At 42.1% G+C, this 22,540-nt stretch overlaps 1 protein-coding gene across 3 annotated transcripts in view; it reads right to left on the minus strand.

The window, feature by feature from the left end:
• The window catches only part of milt (trafficking kinesin-binding protein milt), a 275,578-nt gene that overhangs the window by 238,530 nt on the left and 14,508 nt on the right, over window positions 1-22,540 (minus strand). For all 3 annotated transcript variants that reach the window (XM_080286080.1, XM_080286072.1, XM_080286088.1), the window contains one exon: window positions 21,589-21,693. In XM_080286080.1, coding sequence (XP_080142206.1) covers window positions 21,589-21,693 — 105 coding nt within the window. The remainder of the gene's footprint in view (window positions 1-21,588; window positions 21,694-22,540) is intronic.

Consider the following 22,540-nt stretch of genomic DNA (forward strand, 5'->3'; position numbering starts at 1 on the left):
TGTCTCTTAAATACTAAACACTGCTCCCTCTCATTCCTTCGCTCTTTGTTAGCTTTCGTACTAGAAGCTTTTTTACTACACTTTTTTTCTGCTACTTCTGTATAGCTATTTTACACTTTACTTGAATACACTGCTCCCTCTCACTCCTTGGTTTTTGTTAAGTCACAGTACTCCAGACTTTATACGTACACTTATATCAATCTTTTTTTTTTTTTCACCTTTTTGTTATTGTACTGTACACTAAAATCTTAAAGGCTTCACAAACTACACTGCTCCCTTTCTCACTCCTTGTTAGTTACTGTACACTAGCATCTGGGATATTTCACTTGCTACACTGCCTTCTACTTCGCTGTACACTACACTCTCAGTTTCTCACTTTTTCGTTTCTGTTCGTTACCTTACACTTTTAGAATCTTATAGGCCTAGCAAACTACACTGCAGTCTTTTTCACTTTTTTTTTATTATACACTACGCTCTATAAGACTTCGCCATCTACACTGCTCCATTTCTCACTATTTCGTTTCTGTCAGATATTGTACACTAATATGAGTCTTAGAGTTTTCACAATCTACACTGCTCTACCTCTCACTTTTTTCGGTTTTTGTTGGTTATGGTACTATCTTTGAGACCACTAGCTACACTGCTCTACTTCTCACATTTTTCGGCTTTTGTTAGTTATGGTACACTCTATCTTTGAGACCACTAACTACACTGCTCTGTTTCTTTTTATGCACACTAGACTCTTGAAAACGTCACCATCTACAGAGAATTCAGTGAGTACTCTTGATTCCCTTCTAAGTTATTTTGCTACTTAATAATGTACACCAAAGTCTAGGGGATTTCTCTAGCTACACTGCGCTCTTTCTATATTACTAGTTAATTTTTTGTGCACTAAAACTCTTGCACATTTTACTGTTTTTTTACAAAGGCTCTCTAATCATGGATGTACATTAGAGTTTTTATTTCAATGACTTCTTTATCTAAGCAATCGAATCATAGACAGAGTTTATAGTTACCTCAGCAACTGCGCGTGTTTCTGAAATTAATGTGTGAAGTCAGTGAAGATTTTGACTTTTGGATACTATTGTTTCTGTGTTGTTATAATCACAGTCTCAGTCACAGTTCGCAGCCAATGCATCTCTTGTATCATACCAGATATATTTTTCGTTATTTTTTTTTTTCCTTTTATGAAAGCATTTGCACTGTTGGTTAGTACAGCTAATGAATTTCGTCACCGATCACAACCACCACGTTTCATGATTCATTCCAGACAGATTTTTAGTGAAATATTTGTCCTTTATAAATGTCTCAGCGTCTCTAGGAGTGGCCCTGTCCGTCTGTCTATCACTATTCTTTTTCCTCAATGAGGTATTTCACTCCCGTAGACTTTAGTAAAGCTCCATATTAGAGCCCTGAATCACCCACTTTACGCTCACAGACTGTAGAGATTTTAGAGAAGCACCATGTTAATGCCCTGAAGCTCCCGCAACTATCTAATGTTTTCTACTTGCTCAATATGATCACAAAATTTACTCTTCCATCAAAACCAACACGATTCTTCCTTTAGTTCACGTAAATACATAAACTACAGCATCACTTCAGTCTTCTCAGCCGTATTTGTAGATGAGAATGTCAGACGCGTTGGTTGTTACGTCACTGCACAGGATTCAGGGCTTTGTTTGGATATAGGCTAATTAGGGCTCAGAAGGCTGGTGTTTATATCAGTCACGGAGATAGCTTACAGAGGATAAAATAATTCCAAGATATGTTAGAGTGAGCATTTAAGGTACGTTATTTCTTTCACAACCATATAATCACTGTGGAAATATAAGACATGTAATCACAACCTGTCGAAAATGGGAAGATAATACAACTGTTAGTCTCCCTTGTGACTGTTATCCTTGCACATGAACGTCTCTATCTACCTACCTATCTATTTATCTATCTATCTATCTATAATTTGAAGCCTTAATCCCGAAGATTTGTATTTACTATCAGAATGTTTGGGTAATCTTATAGTCTAAATCGTGAAAAATGACAGTGACCATACGCCGGATCAACCACGGAACATCACTACATCGCTGCAAATCAAGATGCCCCCAAACCTACACGGAGTAAATAATAAAAACGAGGATATCTGCGTAACTGACAAGGAAAGTACCCAAACATTCCCCTAGAATACGACACGCAACCGACATCGCACACATCCTGGTCCCTATTTTATATTAGGTCACACACACACACACACACACACACACACACACACACACACACACACACACACACACACACGAGATCCTACCCAGAGATGACGTGGTAGGCCCATAACACGAAACAGCTTATATAAGAAAGCACCGGAGTGATCACAACCAGACAATATAACAAACGCTGTTCTTAAAAAAGCTTATATATTTTTCTTCACTGTGCTTCCAGAATGAGGCTAATAAACCCCTTTACCATGGAGACATCTATTTCACTTTATTTTTCCTGGCCCATGACTATTTTATTCAGCTTAGAGGAGACTTTTCGAATTTGTGAAGTTCAATAAAGCCTTCATTAGCCTTTCACTACAAGAGGTATCCCCTAAGCTGAACAAAATCATGTGGCAGTAGCAAAAATGAATGAAAAAGACCATATAACTAGAATGAATAAATCAATATAAATGTCTTCCTGCTCATACTAGGTTTGCTTTGACTCCTGTACACACACAAAAATATATATATATATATATATATATATATATATATATATATATATATATATATATATAAAAATAACTCTCACCAACAAATTAATGTATAAACAGCTCCTTCACACGCCGTTATCACGAGCTGCCTATAAATTTACCACTCGTAATCTTCCCTTTACGTGCCTTGAGGTGATAACAGTATAGCAGTTAGGTTACGTTATCACATTATGTCAAAGATGACTTCTCACTACGCTAATTTTACCTTGGAATCTCTTGCATTAGACGGTTAGATTTATGTGGTCACAATATTACATGCTGATTAATATATTCAGTCATTGCTTATCATTATTACCATCATTATCATCTTTATCATCTTCATCGTCAACATAATCTTTGTAACTTTATTTATCACTGCCATAAATGGGATCGTTATCATCATCATCATCATCATTATCAACAACAACAACTACGAGCAGGGTAAAAATTCATTCTGCATACTTTCTGCCATCTCGGGTCGTAACTCTGGCTCAGAGTGCAAGTGGCTGGATATACAACACGCTAATGTCCCCACTACCCTTGATTTGTCTTGGAGGTGAGGTGAGGTGAGGTGAGGTGAAGTGAAGTGAGGTAAGGAGAGGAGAGACGAGGCAAGGAGAGGTGAGATGAACTGAAGTGGGATGAAGTGATATGAGATGAGACAAATCAATGGAAGGCAAAGTGAGATGAAGCCAGATGAGGCAAAACAACATGACATGAGGGGCAGCCGAGTCACCACACCACAAGGAAGGTCACAAGAAAAAAGAAACAAGATAAAATAGGGGATTGGGGCTCAACACACAAACAAGGTCGGTCCCACAGAAGGTCTTCCCTGTGCACCATGTAATCCCACCCCTTACCTAACCACACTACACCAGGCGACACCAAGATAATCACCAATCTCTACAGCCAACCCGGGATAATCACCAATCCCTAGGGTGATCATGTGACACACCCGAATGGATTAATCAACTTCTTACGATGAAATTCTCCAGGCAACATGATCTTAATCCACAATTTCTAAGGATCACGTGAATGCCCTGATGGATGAGCTGCTTCTTATGGTAAAATCCCCCCACAATGCCATTCAAGGAGAGTGCATAATCCCTAATCTCTTGGGTGATCATGCGACGGCCTCTAATTATGTCTTATGGTAAATTCTTCATTAGAGGTCAGTGCTAGGCGGTCTCATGCCAAGAATCTTAAAAATAAATAGAAAGACATAATTATATAACCCTCAGAACATGCATGGTTTTTCTTGTGGCTTGTAAAATCGTTCAGTGCCGGTCATATTAAAATAATTTCTAAACATTCTGCCTCTGATGGCACACATAATTCCTCTGATGTTTTATAATTTTCTTTTTTTTTCTGATGACACTACTTGCCTAGGCTTTGAGAAAACTGAGGAAAACAGCCAAATAACATATGCTTTTTCTTTCACTAGCATTTCCAAATCAGCTTCCTGCCTTAAGCTGTTAGGTATGGATAGTCAAAATACTGCATTGTTCTAAGGAATTTATTTACGACTTCATCTAAATAACAGACTTGACTTTTCTCGTCTTAAGGTTCCTATAAAAAGGCCGATAATGCTACAAGTCCTCGTTATCTACAGCACGACTTATCTCTCTCTCTCTATGATTGACAGCTGCTGATTTCCATTTCATCGCTGCCCCAATTTCGATAACTGGATTTCGTCATATCGTCCCTTCCAGCCCTCAACCTTATACCTTTCAGCACAATGACCTCTTCACGTATCATTCCAGCTTCCGAGATTCAAACTATGGCTTCCTTCCCTCACACACACACACACACACACACACACACACACACCATCGTCAACCCTTCCGTCTCTGGTGACTGGAAGAAGAAAGGAGAATGAGACTGAGAGATGAGGTGCGGGAGTACAATGGAGGGTGCAGGTGCGTCGTGGGAAGAGGGGTCGTTACTGCGTAGGGATAAAAAAAAGCCTGGAGATCGGGCAATAGACAGACAGACAGACAGGCAAACAGACGGATAGATAGATATAGATAGACAAACAATAGACAAATAGATGGATAGGCAGAGACATTGATAGACTGGCAACTAGAAAGACAGACAGCCATACAGACAGGTAACCACAAACAGACAGGGAGATAGATGGAGACAGACGGACAGATATATAAATAAACACACAGACAGACAGATAGATAGATACACAAACAAACAAACAGAGAGACGACACATTTCCCTACAAAGGATGCGTAACAATAATGGACGGAAGAAAATGGAGACAGATGAAAATAAAGAATATGAAATAAGTGGTCAAATTCCCACCGAAAGAAACAGGGTAGCAAAAAAGATGAGGAGAAAGGGGACTGAAAAATGCAGAGTGGTTTATGCAGAGAGTGGAAGAAGAAAAGAATGTATAATGAAGACAGGGAATAACAGAGAGAGTGGAAAATGAACAGAAAGGGTAATAATGAGAGTGGAAAATAAAGAGAGTGGACAGTAAAAAGCGCAGAAAATGAAAAGAGTGGATAATAATGAGTGGAAAATGAAGAGTGTATATGGCAGGGTGGAAAATGAAGAAAGTGGATAAGAGTGGACACTGGAGGACGTATACTTGAGTGGAAAATGATGAGAAAGGATAAAATCGAGTAAATGATGAAGAATGAAAAATGAAGACTGAATAAAAGAGCGCAAAATGAAGAGAGTTGGTGATATAGTGGAGAATGGAAAGGGTGAATAATAACGAGACTAGAAAATGAAGAGACCAGATAATAACAAATTAGGAAATAAAAAATATCGGATAAGGGAGTGGAAAATGGACATGGAAACTGGAAAGTGGATAACTGAATGGAAAATGAAAAAAGTGAATAAAAGAGTGAAAAATGAAGAAAGTATATAAGAAAGAGACGCGAAAATGGAGAATGGGAATCAGGTGTTCTTCTGAAGCTTACCTAATGTCTGGTGTACTGTATAGGTTAATTAAAGGAGGCAGGTAAAGTGGGCTTGGCATCTACCTGGGCGAGATTGGGTGGAATGGGAATTAAGGTGACATGGGACGCAGAGAGGGTGATTGGGGATTAGGTGAATGAGAGACTGGTTGGCCAAAGGATTACGTGATGGCTTGATTGGATACTTAACAAGATTAGGTGAAGATAACTCTGTGAGGATATGAGCTTCCCGGAATGATGATGATGATAGTGATGAAGAAGATGACGATGACGATGATGATGATAATGATGATGGCCATAAAAGAAAAAAGAAAAAAAGATATATGACTGACAACGAGGTAGGCATTCATCACGGCAAAACAATTCCTTTATCTGTCACACTACCAAATTCATAGTATTCCAAGCATAATTTCTCTGGCCTTCAGTAAAACGTTCGCTATACGCTGTCTGTATCAACTGCTTCACGACCACCGCAGCCAAGTCAATTAACGAGAATATTTAGTTTTTCTCAGTAATTGGTGAGCATTTCGTATGATTTGAGTTTTATTTTTTCGTTTTTAATTTTTGTACAGTCGAGATCAGTAACCCGTGTACATGTCTAGGTTCCTTATTCATGTAATGACACTCCGGACCATACTCTTGTCGTCTGAGGAACCTCCCTAATACCTTTTCCTATGCGGTTGTTTTGCTTATTACACCTTACTGACCTTCTCCGTGTTAAATAAATCATTCTAATATCGCCATACTTTGCATAGATAACGTGCATAAGGTTACTGACCAGCCGTATCCAAAAATAAATCGCTAAGGAATAGGAGGTAGGGAGCCTCCTCATCCGGCGAGATTACGAGCCTCCATCTTTCAAAATTACCATTGCTTATTATTAAAGATATGACTATATTCTTTTTACTCTAACTTGTCTCAGATTTTCGTCCTGTTGCAGCTTATTTCACGTATCTCAGATGCAGAAAACGACAATACTATAACTCTGCATCATTTCCACAGCACTTCTTCGTGACTAGCATGATATTTTAACGTTAATCTAATAGATTCTTACGATTCTGCAATAAAATGAAGACATGGCGGATTTATGAGAGTATACCTTCTGACAGTTTCGAAACGGTGATGACAAATTATTGGCTCCGACTGTACATGATAATCTCAACAGCGCTAAAGGATCTTTCCCCATCACCGCAAATCACAATCACAAATTCGAGAGCGCAGACATGACCATCATAAAGTGTAGGGGAAGCAATGGGCATTTTCCTTGTCATTTAAAGAGTGTGATAAGCAAATGCGGCTAGCTTTCCATTTTTCAGTGCCTTTCATGGTAATAAATAGTCAAAAATAATGTGAGAAATGACGATCACCAAGACAAGTGATGAAAAACGATTGTGAAAAACGACGATCACAAGGATAAAATTCATAAAACGAAAACAGACTCGACGATTACACGATAACAGAGAACCGCGTTTGGTAAAGATACATGATTTGGTTTCCGCTTGTAATTTAATTCATGATAAAAATAAAGGGAAGCATGTGGTAATTTTCCATCACGAGGGCAGGTTATATTAAACCATACTCTTTGAAAAAAAAAATCAGCACCTCTTCCTTGGCGATTTATTTTGTAGTCAATGATACTGTAACTCATACGGTATGTATGTGTTTTTAAACCCTTCAGCGCCGGGATGTAATTTTAATGTATTCTTGCTACCTCCTGACAATTTTGTTCTGCTTAAGAGAGACTTTTTGAACTGATGGTGTTAGATATAGACTTCATTAACCCCTTGATTAACAGCGATGTTTCCAAATCCGAATTAAACCGTGCAGTGATAGCCTGACTGCAGTAACAAAGACGTTCTCGGCTGATGGAGTTAACATCAACAAAGTTTGCATCAAAAACATAAAAGAGGTTCATGTTTAAGTGTAAGGTATAAAATAAATCACCGAGGAAAACGTGTTGCAATATCAAACAGAACCAACGAGAATACAGCCCAATAACAGGATGGCTCCACAAGACACGCCGGGTAAATAGTGCGAGAAACAGCCACCAGGGGGACGATATCATGACGTAAACACGCAACACGGGCGGCACATTATAGCGGAGAGGAACAGGAGACACTTTTACTTACGATTTTCATATTTTTTCTCATGTATAATGTGCGAGTATGTGCATATTTTTTATATTTCCGTGTGAGTACGATCCAGCAGACATACGCATAGACAAGCGCACACAAGAGGCACTGGTATATCGTTGGTTCCTCTTTAGTCCACTGAATCGGCCACTACCCTGTGATGGTCGAAGATTCTTTTAACTCACAACACGCACGCACGTCCACCCTTCAACCCCTTCCCTAAGCACGCACATCGTCTTCCTTTTTCCCTTCACAACAACATTACGTCCCTCTCATCTGCCTCACGAAGCCTTTGTTTCTGTCTTCAATTTGGGTACGGTCAGGGTTGAGAGTTCCCCTCTTATTCCACCGCATCTACTTGGGGCATATCCGACTTTCCTCCCTGACGCATTATTATCAAAGCGAGTCATCAATGGACAGAGAAACACACCCATCTTCCTTCGGTTTAGGAAGGTTAGCCAGCAGAGGGAAGGGAGAGGAGGTGAAATATTAAGCCACCTTTAAACACAGAATGTATATCCCCGGGGACACCATATACGCGATTTCCTCAACCACTTCTGGGTCCCTGCTACTATCCCAGGTCCACGTCGTAGGTCCCCCTTGAACCATGTACACAGAAGGTGAGCTTAGGAGCGTCTGCCAGCAAACAGAAATACTTGTCGAACTTTAATCCCCAAATATACATCTCAGGGTCCCCACATAAGCCCACGTTCCCCGTCCCCATCGCAACGTCCCTCTGAACCGTGTATACCGAGTTCGAGACAGCGACGTCGAAGGAGCGACCGCCACCACTGCGTTAGGGCGACTGAGGTGGCGGCACATGGACGATACTGACGGAGCTCCCACACACCATTACCCCTCACCTCCTGTTTCCCCTCATCCCTCTCCCCTCTTTCTCTCTTACCCCTCACCTCCCTCCAGTACTCCACCCTCCCATTCTTCCCTCTTTCCCTACGCTTTTTCCCCCTCCCTCTCTCTCTCTCTCACACTTGTTTCTACACTACTTTTGGCCCTTATCTTTCTCTAGTCTCCCTTTTCCAGTATAGATAACGCTCTCATTTCTCAGGAAGTTCCTCTCACTCCTCTTTTTCACTTCTTTCCCTCTCTCGCTTCCTCCCTCGCGTTCTCCCCACTTCCCCCTCATTCCCTTCTCCGGTATCTCTCTTTCCCCCAATATACGTTCTTCAGAAGAGATATCACACTTTTCCCAGAACTCCCTCCCCCATCCCTGCTCCTGTCCTCTACTCCCTCCCACTCTCCTCTCTTTTCCCTCTCACTCTCTATTCTTCCCACCATTCCCGCACTTTCTCTAGCCATAAACAACACACTCATTTCCCCAGAGATTCCCCACACTACTCTCTCGCCTCCCTCCTGTTCTTTCCCCTCCCCATATTCTGCCTTTCTCACTCCCTTCCCTCTTTCCTACGCAGTCTCTGGCACCTCTCCTTCCACTAGATTACCTTCCCCTTCGGCGCAGGTAACGTTCTCATTCTCTCTCTCTCACATCTTTCCTCCTGTCCTCCTTCTTTCTCCCAGACTCCTCTCTTCCCCTCTACACCTCTTTTCTGGTCCCTCTCTTCCTGTGGTCATAGCTAACAATGTCATTTCTCCATAGTTTCCCTCACCCCTCCCTTTCTCACCTCTCCTCTTCCCCCTCACTCCCTACCCTCATCTCCCTCCACCGTTTCTCGTCCCTCTCATTCTCCAGGCTACTTCCGCACATGGTATAAGTAACACTCATTTCTCCACAGTATCATCACCCCTTTCTTTATAACCATCGTTCTGCTCTCCCCTCATCTCCAACAAACTCCCCACTTTCCTCGTTTTCCATACCCCTTTCTCCCCAGTTCCTATATTACTACTTCCCCGTCCATTTTTTTCCCCTCAATACTTCCTCCGTCCACTTCCTTCATTCCATAAATTCCCTTTTATTCTGATTCCTAAAAGTGCCTTCCCCTCTCCACCCAGCCTCCTCTCTCACCCTCTCCACCACTCCAACAATCTACTCGACTGACCCTCTCTCCCTCCCCATCTCCACCATCAATACACCGCCTCTACCGTCTCCAAAAACTGTTATAAAAGGGCGTCCGTAGCGTCGAAAATCCCCAGACTTCACCGTGGACGCGTGGACCGAACATGCGTGGATCAATATTGCCGGGTTGCATCACGAGGCGCGGACAGAGCCACCACGCGGCCGCACAGGAAACTACGCAGAATCAATAAAGCAGCTGATCTTAAGGGTTCCACAGCAAAGAAGCGTCGTAGTTACAAATTAATAAAGCAAACGTAATAAAGACAAGCAATTTCCAATCCTCCAAGTGCCCAATAAACGCCTTCAAATCCCTTATATAACCCTGGAATTTCAGATTTCTTCTCGAACAATCCTGCCAGCGAGCACTCCGAAACTCTACGGGTGTTCCCAATGAGTTTCAGACGCATTCTGACGTCCGCGCCGCCGTTCCTGAGAATTCGTTCATATTTTGCTTCCCGACCCTTCGTTTCACGTTTCTAAAATTATTCGTTCACCAAAGCACCTGATGTGAGTTACGAAACGACTTCCATATATATAAATAACGTGAATCTTGGGTTAAAAATAGGTGGGTGGGATGTGAAGTACGTGAGATTATTAATTACAGGTTGTGTAAGTGAGAGAGAGAGAGAGAGAGAGAGAGAGAGAGAGAGAGGGGGAGAGAGAGAGAGAGAGACTGGACACACACACACACACACACACACACACACACACACACACACACACACACAGGGAGACAGACGGATACAGCCACGAGTGAAAATTGTGCTGGTAAAAAATGTGCTGAAAAGCCTTCATATACCAGTAGCAGAGAAAGAGAAACGGGATTGAGGCGTCTGGCAATAGATAGATAGAGAAAGAGAGAGAGAGAGAGAGAGAAACACGGAAGCCCAGAAACGTGAATGGTTGCTGGTGACGAGAAGAAGCGGGTGGGTACGGGTCTCTCTCTCTCTCTCTCTCTCTCTCTCTCTCTCTCTCTCTCTCTCTCTCTCTGTTCCACCTCCTTCCTCCTCCACTCTCTAACACCGAAACACACACACACACACACACACACACACACACACACACACACACACACACACATCATACATACATAGAGGGAGAGAGAGGGGGGAGAAGAACCAAAGCGAAAGTGTAAATGAAAATACAGCTTTAAGGAGAGAGAGAGAGAGAGAGAGAGAGAGAGAGAGAGAGAGAGAGAGAGAGAGAGAGAGAGAGAGAGAGAGAGAGAGAGAGAGCCAGTGTGAATGTGTAAGTGAAAATACAGCTTTAAGGAGAGAGAGAGAGAGAGAGAGAGAGAGAGAGAGAGAGAGGGCGAGAAGCAAATGTAAAGAGATAAGAGAAAATAGGAATAAGTGATTAAGACAACTGATGACAGAAGGGAAGAAGGAAGGAAGAAAGGAAGGAAGAAAGGAGAGAGAGAGATGAAAGGAAAGAAGTTTGATATGATGGAAGGAAGGAAGGAAAGAGGGACGAAAGGAAAGAAGTTTGGTAGGAAGAAAGGAAGGAAGAATAAAAGAAAAAAGAAAATTTTTTAAGTAAGATGGGAGATGGGAAGGGATGAGAGAAAAGGAGAAATCGCAAGAAAGAAAATATATATCAACAACAACAACAAAAGGGTAAAGGAAAAGAGAATGGAAAGACTAAAAAAAGGAAAGGGAAAGACATAAGGAGGAAGGAAGGAAGGAAGGAGGGAGGGAGGGAAGAAGGAAGGAAGGAAGGAAATGTTAGAAGTGCATTAGATGATGGCTTGGGACACCTTCAGGGATATTTAGGAGGAGGAGGAGGAGGAGGAGGATATGATGGAGAGGCAGAGAGAATGGAAGGTAGGACAATAGAGGGAGAGAAATAAGGAAGAGAGAGAGAGAGAGAGAGATGGGGATAGGTCAGGATATTTGTCTGAAACAGGAAGGCAGGTCAGGATATACGAAGGCAGATCAGGGTATAGGAAGGCAGGTCAGGATATACGAAGGCAGGTCAGGGTAGAGGTAGACAGGTCAGAGTGCAGGACGGAAGGTCAGCGTACAGGTCGGCAGGTCAGGATAGAGGAAGGCAGGTCAGGGTACGGGAAGGCAGGTCAGGGAACAAACGGAAAAAAACCGGATAACTGAATTCCTGACACGGGGAAGGTGGGGTGAGATAAATTGAAGTGTTGGGCTAGCTATGTAGAGTGAATGTGTAGGGTGGGATGAAGAGGTTTGGGAGGTGATAAAAGGTGAGATGAGGAGGTTTGTGAGGTGATAAAAGGTGAGATGAGGAGGTATGCTGGGTGAAAAAGGTGAGATGAGGGAGCTAGTGAGGCCAGGTGAGTGGGGAAGAGTGATGGTGTTGTCCAGGTGGGTTGGGATATATTACACCAGATGACGGTGAAGCCCAGATGATCCATTGTAAAAAGGGTGTGTAAAGAAGCCCTGTACACACACCATTGACGACCTCGCCAGGGATGCACAGTCACTGATTATCAACTTACAGAGGGGGTGAGGAACACTTAACACTTCCACACATATGACTCATTTTATATGTAAACCATGTCTACTTTTTTTTTTAATTCCAGTGTGATTAAAATCTGGGGAGAACTTTCTTAGTAAAGTGGCTACTCCAAGAACCCTCTCAGTGCAGTGACGTTTCCTTTATTTATTCAATTATTTTCTAACTACTGCAAGACAATTGGATTCAGCTCTCTGGTGATCTCTAGCAGTTTAAGGGAAAAGAAATAATCCAGACAGTTAAGAGTTAAAACTTTTTCACAACAACACATGTCCTTACTGAAGCTACAATCAGATAATAATTTTCTTAAGTTTACGTGAGAACCTAGCAGTAAAAAATATTGTTCATACCAATATTGTTCATACCAATATTCTAGATTAAAAAATATTGTTTATGGGAACAAAATATATACCTAATAGTGCTCTGGCTTCTTCTCTAATAATGTGTATATGTGAGCTGAGCTTAATCATGATTGGATGGATGGATGTTTATATTTAACTGGACACATCGACGATAGTGGTCTGCATTTGTGTTTTACTCTGCCTGTTTTTGGATTCTGCCTAATCATAAGTGGGAATATAACAATGAAAGACCAATGAATGACGCTGGAGATCATTTTCGCTGAACGCGCTGATGATATAGTTCTCCTGGTTTTGTGATTTCCTTTTTCTGTTTCCGATCCTGGTCACCTCTTTTCCAACAGAAGTGACTGATTTTGGGTAAGGACAGCTAGTCGTATATTCAAATTCTACATCTCAGACGAACTATAATAAGAAAAGACTGTTCAGGCATTTCAACCCCTTCATGCTTGCTCCAACTCAAGCATTATATGTCAACCCCAGACGAATTTATTATGCTGAGAATTAGTAAATTAAATGACAGATTTTTCATACCATTATCATCAACCCTATGTTAAAAAAAAAAAAAAAAAACTCTATCACTGTATGCCAGATAACAAAAGACGATTTTCTTCAGCTAAGAGTGAGTCACAGGAGCCTGAGAGAGTTAATTCCCTACCTCAGACAAGGATGGTGTAATTTCACGTTCGCGGTGACCTTGTTAATCAGCGTTAATCGTATCTCCGTCCCTTGTCCTCCTCGCATTTACTCTCTCTCTCTCTCTCCCCCCATTCTCTCTCCCTCTATCTACCCATCTATCTATTTATATCACACACACACACACACACACACACACACACACACACACACACGCACACCGCTCGCTGGTGCAGTGGTAACGTTCTCGCTTGCCAACTGGTGGACGGGAGTTCGCGCCTTGCTCAGGTTGCGAAAAGTTTCAGACAAAGTGGGTGGTTACTGTCCCCCTTGAGCAAGGGGACGGGTGTGTGCGTGTGTGAAGGTCACAACCTTGCCCTTAGATCGGACTATATGAGCTCTCAGCTCCCTTCCGGGAGGGTAAAAGCTGACGATCACGACCATCAAGTGATCCTGACCGACCCGGTGAATTACACACAAAGACTTCCATACCCCTCTTTGTCTCACAACCCTTTCTAGTCTTTCCCTCCTACTTCCTTCAACGAATAATATACTTCCCTCTCTCTCTCTCTCTTTCTCCCCTCCTACCAATGATCTACTTAACATTCATCCCTTCGTCCCACAATCACATTCCACGGCCATCTCAAACGTATCTCATTTCTCTCTCTCTCTCTCTCTCTCTCTCTCTCTCTCTCTCTCTCTCTCTCTCTCTCTCTCTCTCTCTCTCTCTCTCTCTCTCTCTCTCTCTCTCTCTCTCTCTCTCTCTCTCTCTCTCTCTCTCTCTCTCTCTCTCTCGTAACATTATTTTCAGGCATTCTCTCGCATCCCTGCTTCCATTCTTTCCCAGTCTCCACTCGCTTCTTTTACTCCTCTCCCTCCCATTCTCCCTTCCTCCCTCCCACCCTCCTTCCCTCCTTACAATTTCTACGGCTGCCCTTTCTCTCTCCCTCCGCCTCCCTTTCTCCCTACCACTTCCCTCCCTCCTCTCTCCCTCCGCCTCTCTCTCTCTCTCTACCCCTCCCCTCCTTCCCCGCCTACAAGAGGATTTGCGTCATCTCCCTCCCTTCTTGAGTCGACAGTCTCCTAATATCAAGATTTCTGCGAGACAGAGAGAGAGAGAGAGAGAGAGAGAGAGAGAGAGAAGAGGAGGAGGAGGACACTAATAGAAGAAATGTGCAGGGTAAGTATACGACACCAATGAACAGGTCCCTTCAATGCTATCACCCTCCTCATCACCAACATCGTCATCATTACTTTTCCCCTAGTATTATCAAAATTTAGGATCCAAAGAAGAAAAAAAGGCAAAAAATACATATATCTGTATCACAAGAGGTATATATAGCACCATATTCCCTAACTCTCACTCCCCAGCCCCACACACCCCTCTCCCACCCATCCCCACACACCGCCCACGTCGACTTCTATACCAGTGACGTATCCCTTAGCCTAGGCCTAACCCACGCCCACACAAATACAAGTTCGACTCCTACGCCACTACTGACTGGCTTTACCCCTTCACCTCACGGACGTCCTTTTCATTCTGTTCTTGCTATCATCATACGGTTCTATTCGGCGTATGGGAGATCCCTCGTACTGACGGGGATAAAGGTGATGGTAACTCTCTCACTAAACTCTTGTCATTTTAACTTGAGACTAAAATTGCGATCTCTCAATCTTGAATGCTGAGCTGCAACAACAGATCAACACTAGAATATGATGTTGGTGACGATTCAGTGCTATGGAACGGATGCAGAGCAGTACCGTCGTCTTTTTCTGACACTGAACTACGTGAAATAAGCTAAAAAAAAAAAAAAATCTTGGCTTCGTGAGGGTGAAGGAACTACAGATGAGGACCCTCCTATGCGTAAAAATATCATCTGAGGAACAGCAAGGCTAAAATACAAGTGCAGTCCTCGTACGAAAAAGATTAAATAACAGTTGATACTTTGTTGGTTTTGTTGTATTTCTCTCAGGTGAATAAATCGTCTGTCGTCAGCAAGATTACGATACCCCAAGTCGACCATCCCAAAGAAAGCTAAAATGACACCTTGTAATTTGTTAGTACTGTAGCGTTTCTTCCAGTCGAATAGAATCATCTGTCCCTAGAAAGAGAATACGCAAACCTAACCACTGATGACAAAAGGTTACGGCATGAAGAGAGGAACGCTGCCTTCAGAACATATAGTGCAGATGTAAAAAGCCTTTATGATTAGAGAACATGGAATATTCGAAAAATTCACTCCAGAAGATTACTGTATATATTCAGAAAAGAAAAAGAAACGCCATATAAGTTGCGCGTGTGGTTATTGCAATGTCACACTAACCAATATTCAACCCCTCCCAGAACATCTTCGTCATTCATCGGAAGAACTTACGCGATCTTGTTTTTTCAGTTTGTTTTATCGATGGCAATGGAGGTACCAAGGCATTTTCCTAAATACCTTTCTCAAAGAAGAGATCCACGGTTGAAACGTATAGTGATCTTGGGGTAAGGGAAACTTTGTGACATTATATACCGCTAATAATCTTTTCTTAAAAATCTACTGGCAATATAGTTACAGGAAAGGGATTGGCAGCGAAACAAGTGGTGGTAATGATGGACACACACACACACACACACACACACACACACACACACACACACACACACACACACACACACACACAGCAACGGGGTGTCTCCATTAACATACGACCTACATACCCACACCACAGGCCCATCTCTATTATAACGTTATGGGGTCGTGAGGGTGACGCATCTCTTCTTCAAACAAATTCTGTAATGACGTGTTTTTCATTCTCAACCACGCTACCACCAGACGATTTTCCTCAGCTTAACCCTTTCGCTATTGCTGGTATGCTCGAGTATTTCATTCACACTAAACGCAGACGATTTAGTACTGCTGAGAGAAATCATAATCAGACGCTTAAAATCTCGAAGCATCCCTGCTCTTGGTGTACTTAGGATTATGTGAACCGACGCCAGACGATTTTATTTTGTTGAAAGTAGTCCTAGCAGTTAAAGGTTCAAGAATGATCTCTCAAGGTGAAAGAATAAATTAAGGCTATATCTTACCTTCCCGCTCGAAAAAATCTCAACTTCTGATCGCGTTAAACCCCATAAAAAAAAAAAAAAAAAAAAAAAAAAGGAATATCTCGGGTGTCATATGCCTAAGGAACAATGGTGCCAAGTGTGAGGAGAACCGGTGAAGAAGTGAAGGAATGGCACCGAAGTGAGATACATCTGGAAAAAACAAAGAAGAAACTGAGGAAATACAATATGGCAGAGAATTATTGGACTATTTAAACATACACCTATGGTCAGTAATATATTTTCATGCCTGGTGTCTCGATGTGATGGAGAGAGATTTCTTATTTTTCCAACCCACTTGATTATCAATAATCACTTTCGTAAGACTGCTTTAGATTTTGAGTTTCAAACTGTTTTTAATATTTAATATATTTTAGTCCTACGTTTCTCTCCAGTATATGAAAATAGTCAAATATCAGCGGAAATGATACGCACAGTAAATATTTCGCAGCAAGAGGGTTAACACGGAAGAACACAGGACACGAGACAACAGTACTGTTGAAGAAGGTCTACCTATGGCAGCGGTAACTGAGTGAACACCGCACACACACGTGACGCACACGCGTGTTACATGTATGGCCTCAAGAGTCGCGGAACTGGCCAAAGCTGCTGGCTAACACTTCACTAAGATGATGTCTCTCATTCTCACTTCTCCACTCGACTTTATTCAGCTCAGTGGGAAGTCTTCGAACTGGAGGGAACAGATGCTGTAGTATTCAACAACTCTTTCGCTAGCAGGGAGAGACTTCTGTTTGAATACAAGAATGGTAGGGGGGGAAAAAAAAAAAAAAATCGTTGTGAATGAAGGGCTTGACATTATATATAATCATTCCAGAACAAGTTACCATATTCATTTCGATAATATCTTCATTCCTTCAGCCAAATGACGTAATTATTATTTTGCTCCTGCTAATATTCTGATAATTTTACTCAGTCTAGGGGGGACCTGTGATAGTGAAGATTTAACCTGACCTGCGTATAACGGGTAGTAGCAGGAATAAGATATAAAATCCATAACCGGGGCGGAAGGATGAATTTTAGTTTAGTTATCGTGTCAACATTAAGTACTAAGTTTCGTCAAAATGAGGGTGAATGGGTTGAGTAGCGATAGAATGGAGGTGTGCCCCGTTTTTACAGCAGAGTAGCGATAGTTAAAAAAAAATTTGGTTTCGCTTTTTTTCTTTTTTTCTTACATAGTTCCAACTGCAGTTACAAAAGCGGGAATGGATTATGACATGATGATGATGAACACACAAAGATAACTTACAAGAGGCTTCAGGACCCACCCACCCGAAGGAAATATTATCTCGGTTTAGCCAAAAGAAAAAGAAAAAAAAAAACAAGATGCCAGGGGCTCCTATAACCAAGTGAGACTGTATGTGTGCTAAGTAAGGCGAAGGAGGGCAGAGGATTCGGGGTCTGATGGGGTAATATCGTAAGATGCTCTCAAAACGGGAGGAGGAGGAGGAGGAGGAGGAGGAGGAGGAGGAGTTATACTGACGCATCGAGGAAGGTAAGAGAGAGACAGGACAAAGACGGTAAAGCAGATGAGAGTGAGAGTAAACGGTGGGTAAAGAAGGACATTAACTTGTATGAAGAAAAAAACTGAAAGGAGTGAGAGGACGGCTGAGGATGGCGGCGTGCACGGAACAGGGCAAACTGGAAGAAGGTGGTTTCTGGAGGGGGGGGGGGGGAGGAATCAAAGACAGGCAAAAAATAAATCGCCTAAGGTAAACCGTAAGTCAGAGTCCTGGTGTAGTTCATGACCACAGCTGAGACTGAATGAAAGCGGATGAGACTGCTTTCTCCTGTTAGCGAGTTCCTTCCTCCCCCCATCTCTCTCTCTCTCTCTCTCTCACACACACACACACACACACACACACACACACACACACACACATCAGTACACCACGTGTATGTCCAATTAATGCAGTCCAGGTGCAACCTTAATAACTCCACGCCGAGAGAGAGAGAGAGAGAGAGAGAGAGAGAGAGAGAGAGAGAGAGAGAGAGAGAGAGAGATCTGAATAAGCAAGATAAGAAAAAAGACTGCCTATGTTAGCTCTGACTTGGGGGAGGAGGGGGAGAAGAGACGAGGAGGGAAGGGAGGGAGAGGAGAGAAGGCAAGGAGAGCGAGGGGGGAGGGCAGAGGGAGGAGAAAATAATGAATCAAAGGCTGCGGGAAGAAAAAGAGAAAAAAGGAGAAAAACAAGGCAGAAGATTAAAGTAAACAGAGAACTCTCGAACCAGACCAGACCCCTGAGAAAGAAAGGCTGAGTGTGTTGTATTAACGCTTGTGCATAGATACGTGTGTGTGTGTGTGTGTGTGTGTGTGTGTGTGTGTGTGTGTGTGTGTGTGTGTGTGTGTGTGTGTGTGTGTGTGTGTGTGTGTGTGTGTGTGTGTGTGTGTGTGTGCGCGCGTGAAAATACATGATACGTAGCATTAGCTGTATATCTCTAAGTATCAACTCCATATCTGCTCCTACTTTCTACCGTTCCTATTAAAATTCCTTCGGACATTTCACCCCTGCAAGGTATCATTCCTGCCAATTTTCCTGTACGACTGATTATCGCGGGGGGAGGGGGTCTGCTGGGTGGTAGGAGGGGTCTTCTTAAATGCCCGTATTCTCGTTAGTAAAAGTGGCTCCCTAGCACCTCTTCCTTAGCGACTTATTTTTAGATGTGGCTGGTTATTATCGATTTATTTAACACAGAGAAGGACGGTAAAGTATAATAAGCAAAATAAATCGCTTAGGAAAAGGTGTTAGGGAGTTTCCATACCCGAGAGAGAATATGGGATTATGTGATTCTTAAACCAGTGTAATTGGAGAGTTATTGTTCTTTCTCCTTAACCTGGTCCATATCATCGCTCTTTTGCGGTTTATTTCACGCAGCTCAAAGACCTAATAAGATAATACTACGGCTCTACATCCTTTTCATAGCACTTCTTCGTGACTGGCATCATGTTCTAGTGTTCATCTATAGTTACAGCTCAACATACAAAATGGAGAGATGGCAATTTTAGGCCGATAAAGTGAAAATGAGTAGTCTTTAAAATAACACTAAGGCCAAATCGTCAGGAAAGGACTGTCAAGACTGTTTATCTATGTACCGATCTCTCTCTCTCTCTCTCTCGTTACCTATCCTTTCATTCGTTCACCTTTAGGTCGTTCTCCCCCCCTTTTCCCCTTCCCTGTTATCTTTCATTACTCTCTCTCTCTCTCTCTCTCTCTCTCTCTCTCGTTACCTATCCTTTTATTCGTTCGCCTTTAAGTCGCTCTCATCACCCTTTTCCCCTTCCCTGTTCTCTCTCTCTCTCTCTCTCTCTCTCTCTCTCCCCCCACGTTGAAGGGAGCGTGACCGGGACGTCAACCTAGTAAGTCTCTCTCTCTCTCTCTCTCTCTCTCTCTCTCCCCACGTTGAAGGGAGCGTGACCGGGACGTCAACATAGTAAGTCTCTCTCTCTCTCTCTCTCTCTCTCTCTCTCTCTCTCTCTCTCTCTCTCTCTCTCTCTCTCTCAGCCACCTGGCTTTCTCTACGTCTTTCGCTTTCATTACTGGGTTTTTTGTTGACTCGACAAATTTCCCCAGCTTTCACTCTCGCTTCCTCTCTCACTTTTACTTTTACACTCTCTCTCTCTTTCTTTCTCTCTCTCTCTCTCTCTCTCTCTGCTTTTTTACCACCCCTTTTTCCATCCTTGTCTTTAACTGGTAGAATAAATTTTGTTAGTAATAACCTTTCTTATAACAAACAGCCACGAAATGACCAACAGGTCTATTGCTGTTTGCTTTCCTCTGCATTCCTTTATATATATATATATATATATATATATATATATATATATATATATATATATATATATATATATATATATATATATATATATGCGCCTGTCTCTGACACAAATCATATTTAACCCAGGAACACTATTCCAAGCGCCTCGCCTGTCAATCCACAAGTGAGCATTGGTTCACTACACGGGATAGCCCTTCAGCGGCGGTTACTTCCGTGCGACTGACGGACGGGTCTTCTCGGCTAATGCAGTGTTTGAACCAAAGTCCTTGGGTTGAACAACAATAACCACGATGACGACTTTACTTTTTTTTTTTCTAGCTTCCACCAGACGATTTTAGTCATCCTGAAATGATCATTTATAAGTGCTGAGGATAACGGAGGTTGTTATTACATCCTTTCACCGCGATGGGTCGGTCCCATGCTGAAAATCGTCTTGACGCAACCAAAATGAAGTAAATATAAGACGTCCACGTATATAAGAGGCTAACTAGTAATGTAAAAGTTTACACAGCTCAGTATAACACAGTTCTCTGGCGAGTTGCTCTAACCTGTGCAAAGATCCCTACCTACTTTCAGCTCGGTTGATGGCCGAATGCTGTCGGATTATTGGGTTGATTAATTTTGACTGACTAGGGTGGCTCATTCCTGCTCAAAATTAGCTTTCACTTATTTTCATGCAAACATAACTTTATTATCAAGTTGCAGAGTGGCTCAGTTCCATAAAATTAATACACCGACTAATCAAATCGTTTAATGTTCCATAAACCGCCTGAAATAATTTCACTGAAAAATAATGCAGTGTTTGAGACAGAAAAATCTCGAAGATACAGGACATGAATGTTTTCGTCATTACCACATTATCGGTCAGTTTTTTGTACATTAATCTGAAGATCCAGAAATGCTGGTTCCTTTACTTACCACTGTCCCAATCCCAATCTTATTTGCCCAGCTTCAAATGATTAAGTCTACACTGCGTAAAGAGAAAACGGAATCTTAAGAGTCCAGAGAAAACCAAGAACTTACCTGCGGTAACTATGATAATCTGTTCCTTACGACAGCACGCAGCACGTAACATGGATAAACAAACACTATTTTTCCAAATTTTACGTAACGTCAACAAAAAAATAACCAGGAAGGTCTCAGACAAAGAAAAGAAGGAAGTACAAACAATATTTAAGAAGAACATGCCTAAGAACTCGGTGTATGGGTTAGCTAGCTGCTTGTAACAGGGGATAACATCAAACCCATTTCTCCATTTTTGTTAGGAAATGGGAGAAAAGAAAGCGCAACGAAGGACTGAAACAGATAAAGAGGAAAGCAGATACAAGGAAGGAAAGTACCACGAAGAGTCTGGACGAAGGAAATGGAAAGCAGCAACAAAACTTAGTTCGAACCTACCTGAGAACTCTGTGTATGGGTCTGCACGCAGCTTGTAACAGGGGATCTGCTCCTCCACCAGCCGGATCAGCTCCACCTCCGCTACATTGTCACCGGTACACACATCTGAGGAGAAAGAGATGCCATGCTCTAATGTCTTTACTTACACACTTATTTATTTATTCGCGAGTTATTAATTTACTTTCTTACCTCACCCGTATCCTAAGAGCGGAATATAGGTTTGGATGATGATTTTCTTCCGGTATAAACATTAGTGCTTAGCCTCACGTCATGCTGGCAGGCCCATTACTACGATAACGTCTTTTCAAAATCTTAATACGGCTAGACAAAATCAATCTAGAACCGTCTCGATTTGTGAAGGAAAATAATGATTATAATTATACTCGTGGTGTATCCCAATCAGATTCGCTATACTTCATTAGTCTGGAAACCGAAGGACAATTTTATTAGCTAATTCTGGGTCAGAACTGTAATAGATGGCGTAAACAGCGAGTGGAATATTTTTTTCTTTTTTAGTATACAAACTTCATGAAAAATGGGGGTCATCCGGAACTTGTGACACTTAACCACATAAAAATCTTTCAAGTTTCCCGGACATACAGAGCGCTGCAGCAGACACATCATTTCCTGACATTCCACTCCTATCTTATCAGTCATTAACTCCTCACTGCCATGAAATTCACACACATACAACCATAAATACGTGCGTCAATCTCAAGACCACATATGCCTTGTCTGCGCTTCGAAGATTTCAAGTCTACGTATATAAGAGAGGAAATTACTACAATGCCATATAGTTCTTCAGGATCTACAGCATCCCAGTCCTTACTTCCACCTATAGTTTTTTCTTTATATATAAACTAATTTTCCGTATACACCACGGCTTTTGAGGCAGACGGGTCTCTCTCTCTCTCACTCTCTCTCTCTCTCTCTCTCTCTCTCTCTCTCTCTC

Source organism: Coenobita brevimanus, chromosome 14 (genome assembly GCF_032717465.1).
Source record: "Coenobita brevimanus isolate Jiangsu-jjx chromosome 14, ASM3271746v2, whole genome shotgun sequence".
In the NCBI taxonomy this organism is placed as follows: domain Eukaryota; kingdom Metazoa; phylum Arthropoda; class Malacostraca; order Decapoda; family Coenobitidae; genus Coenobita; species Coenobita brevimanus.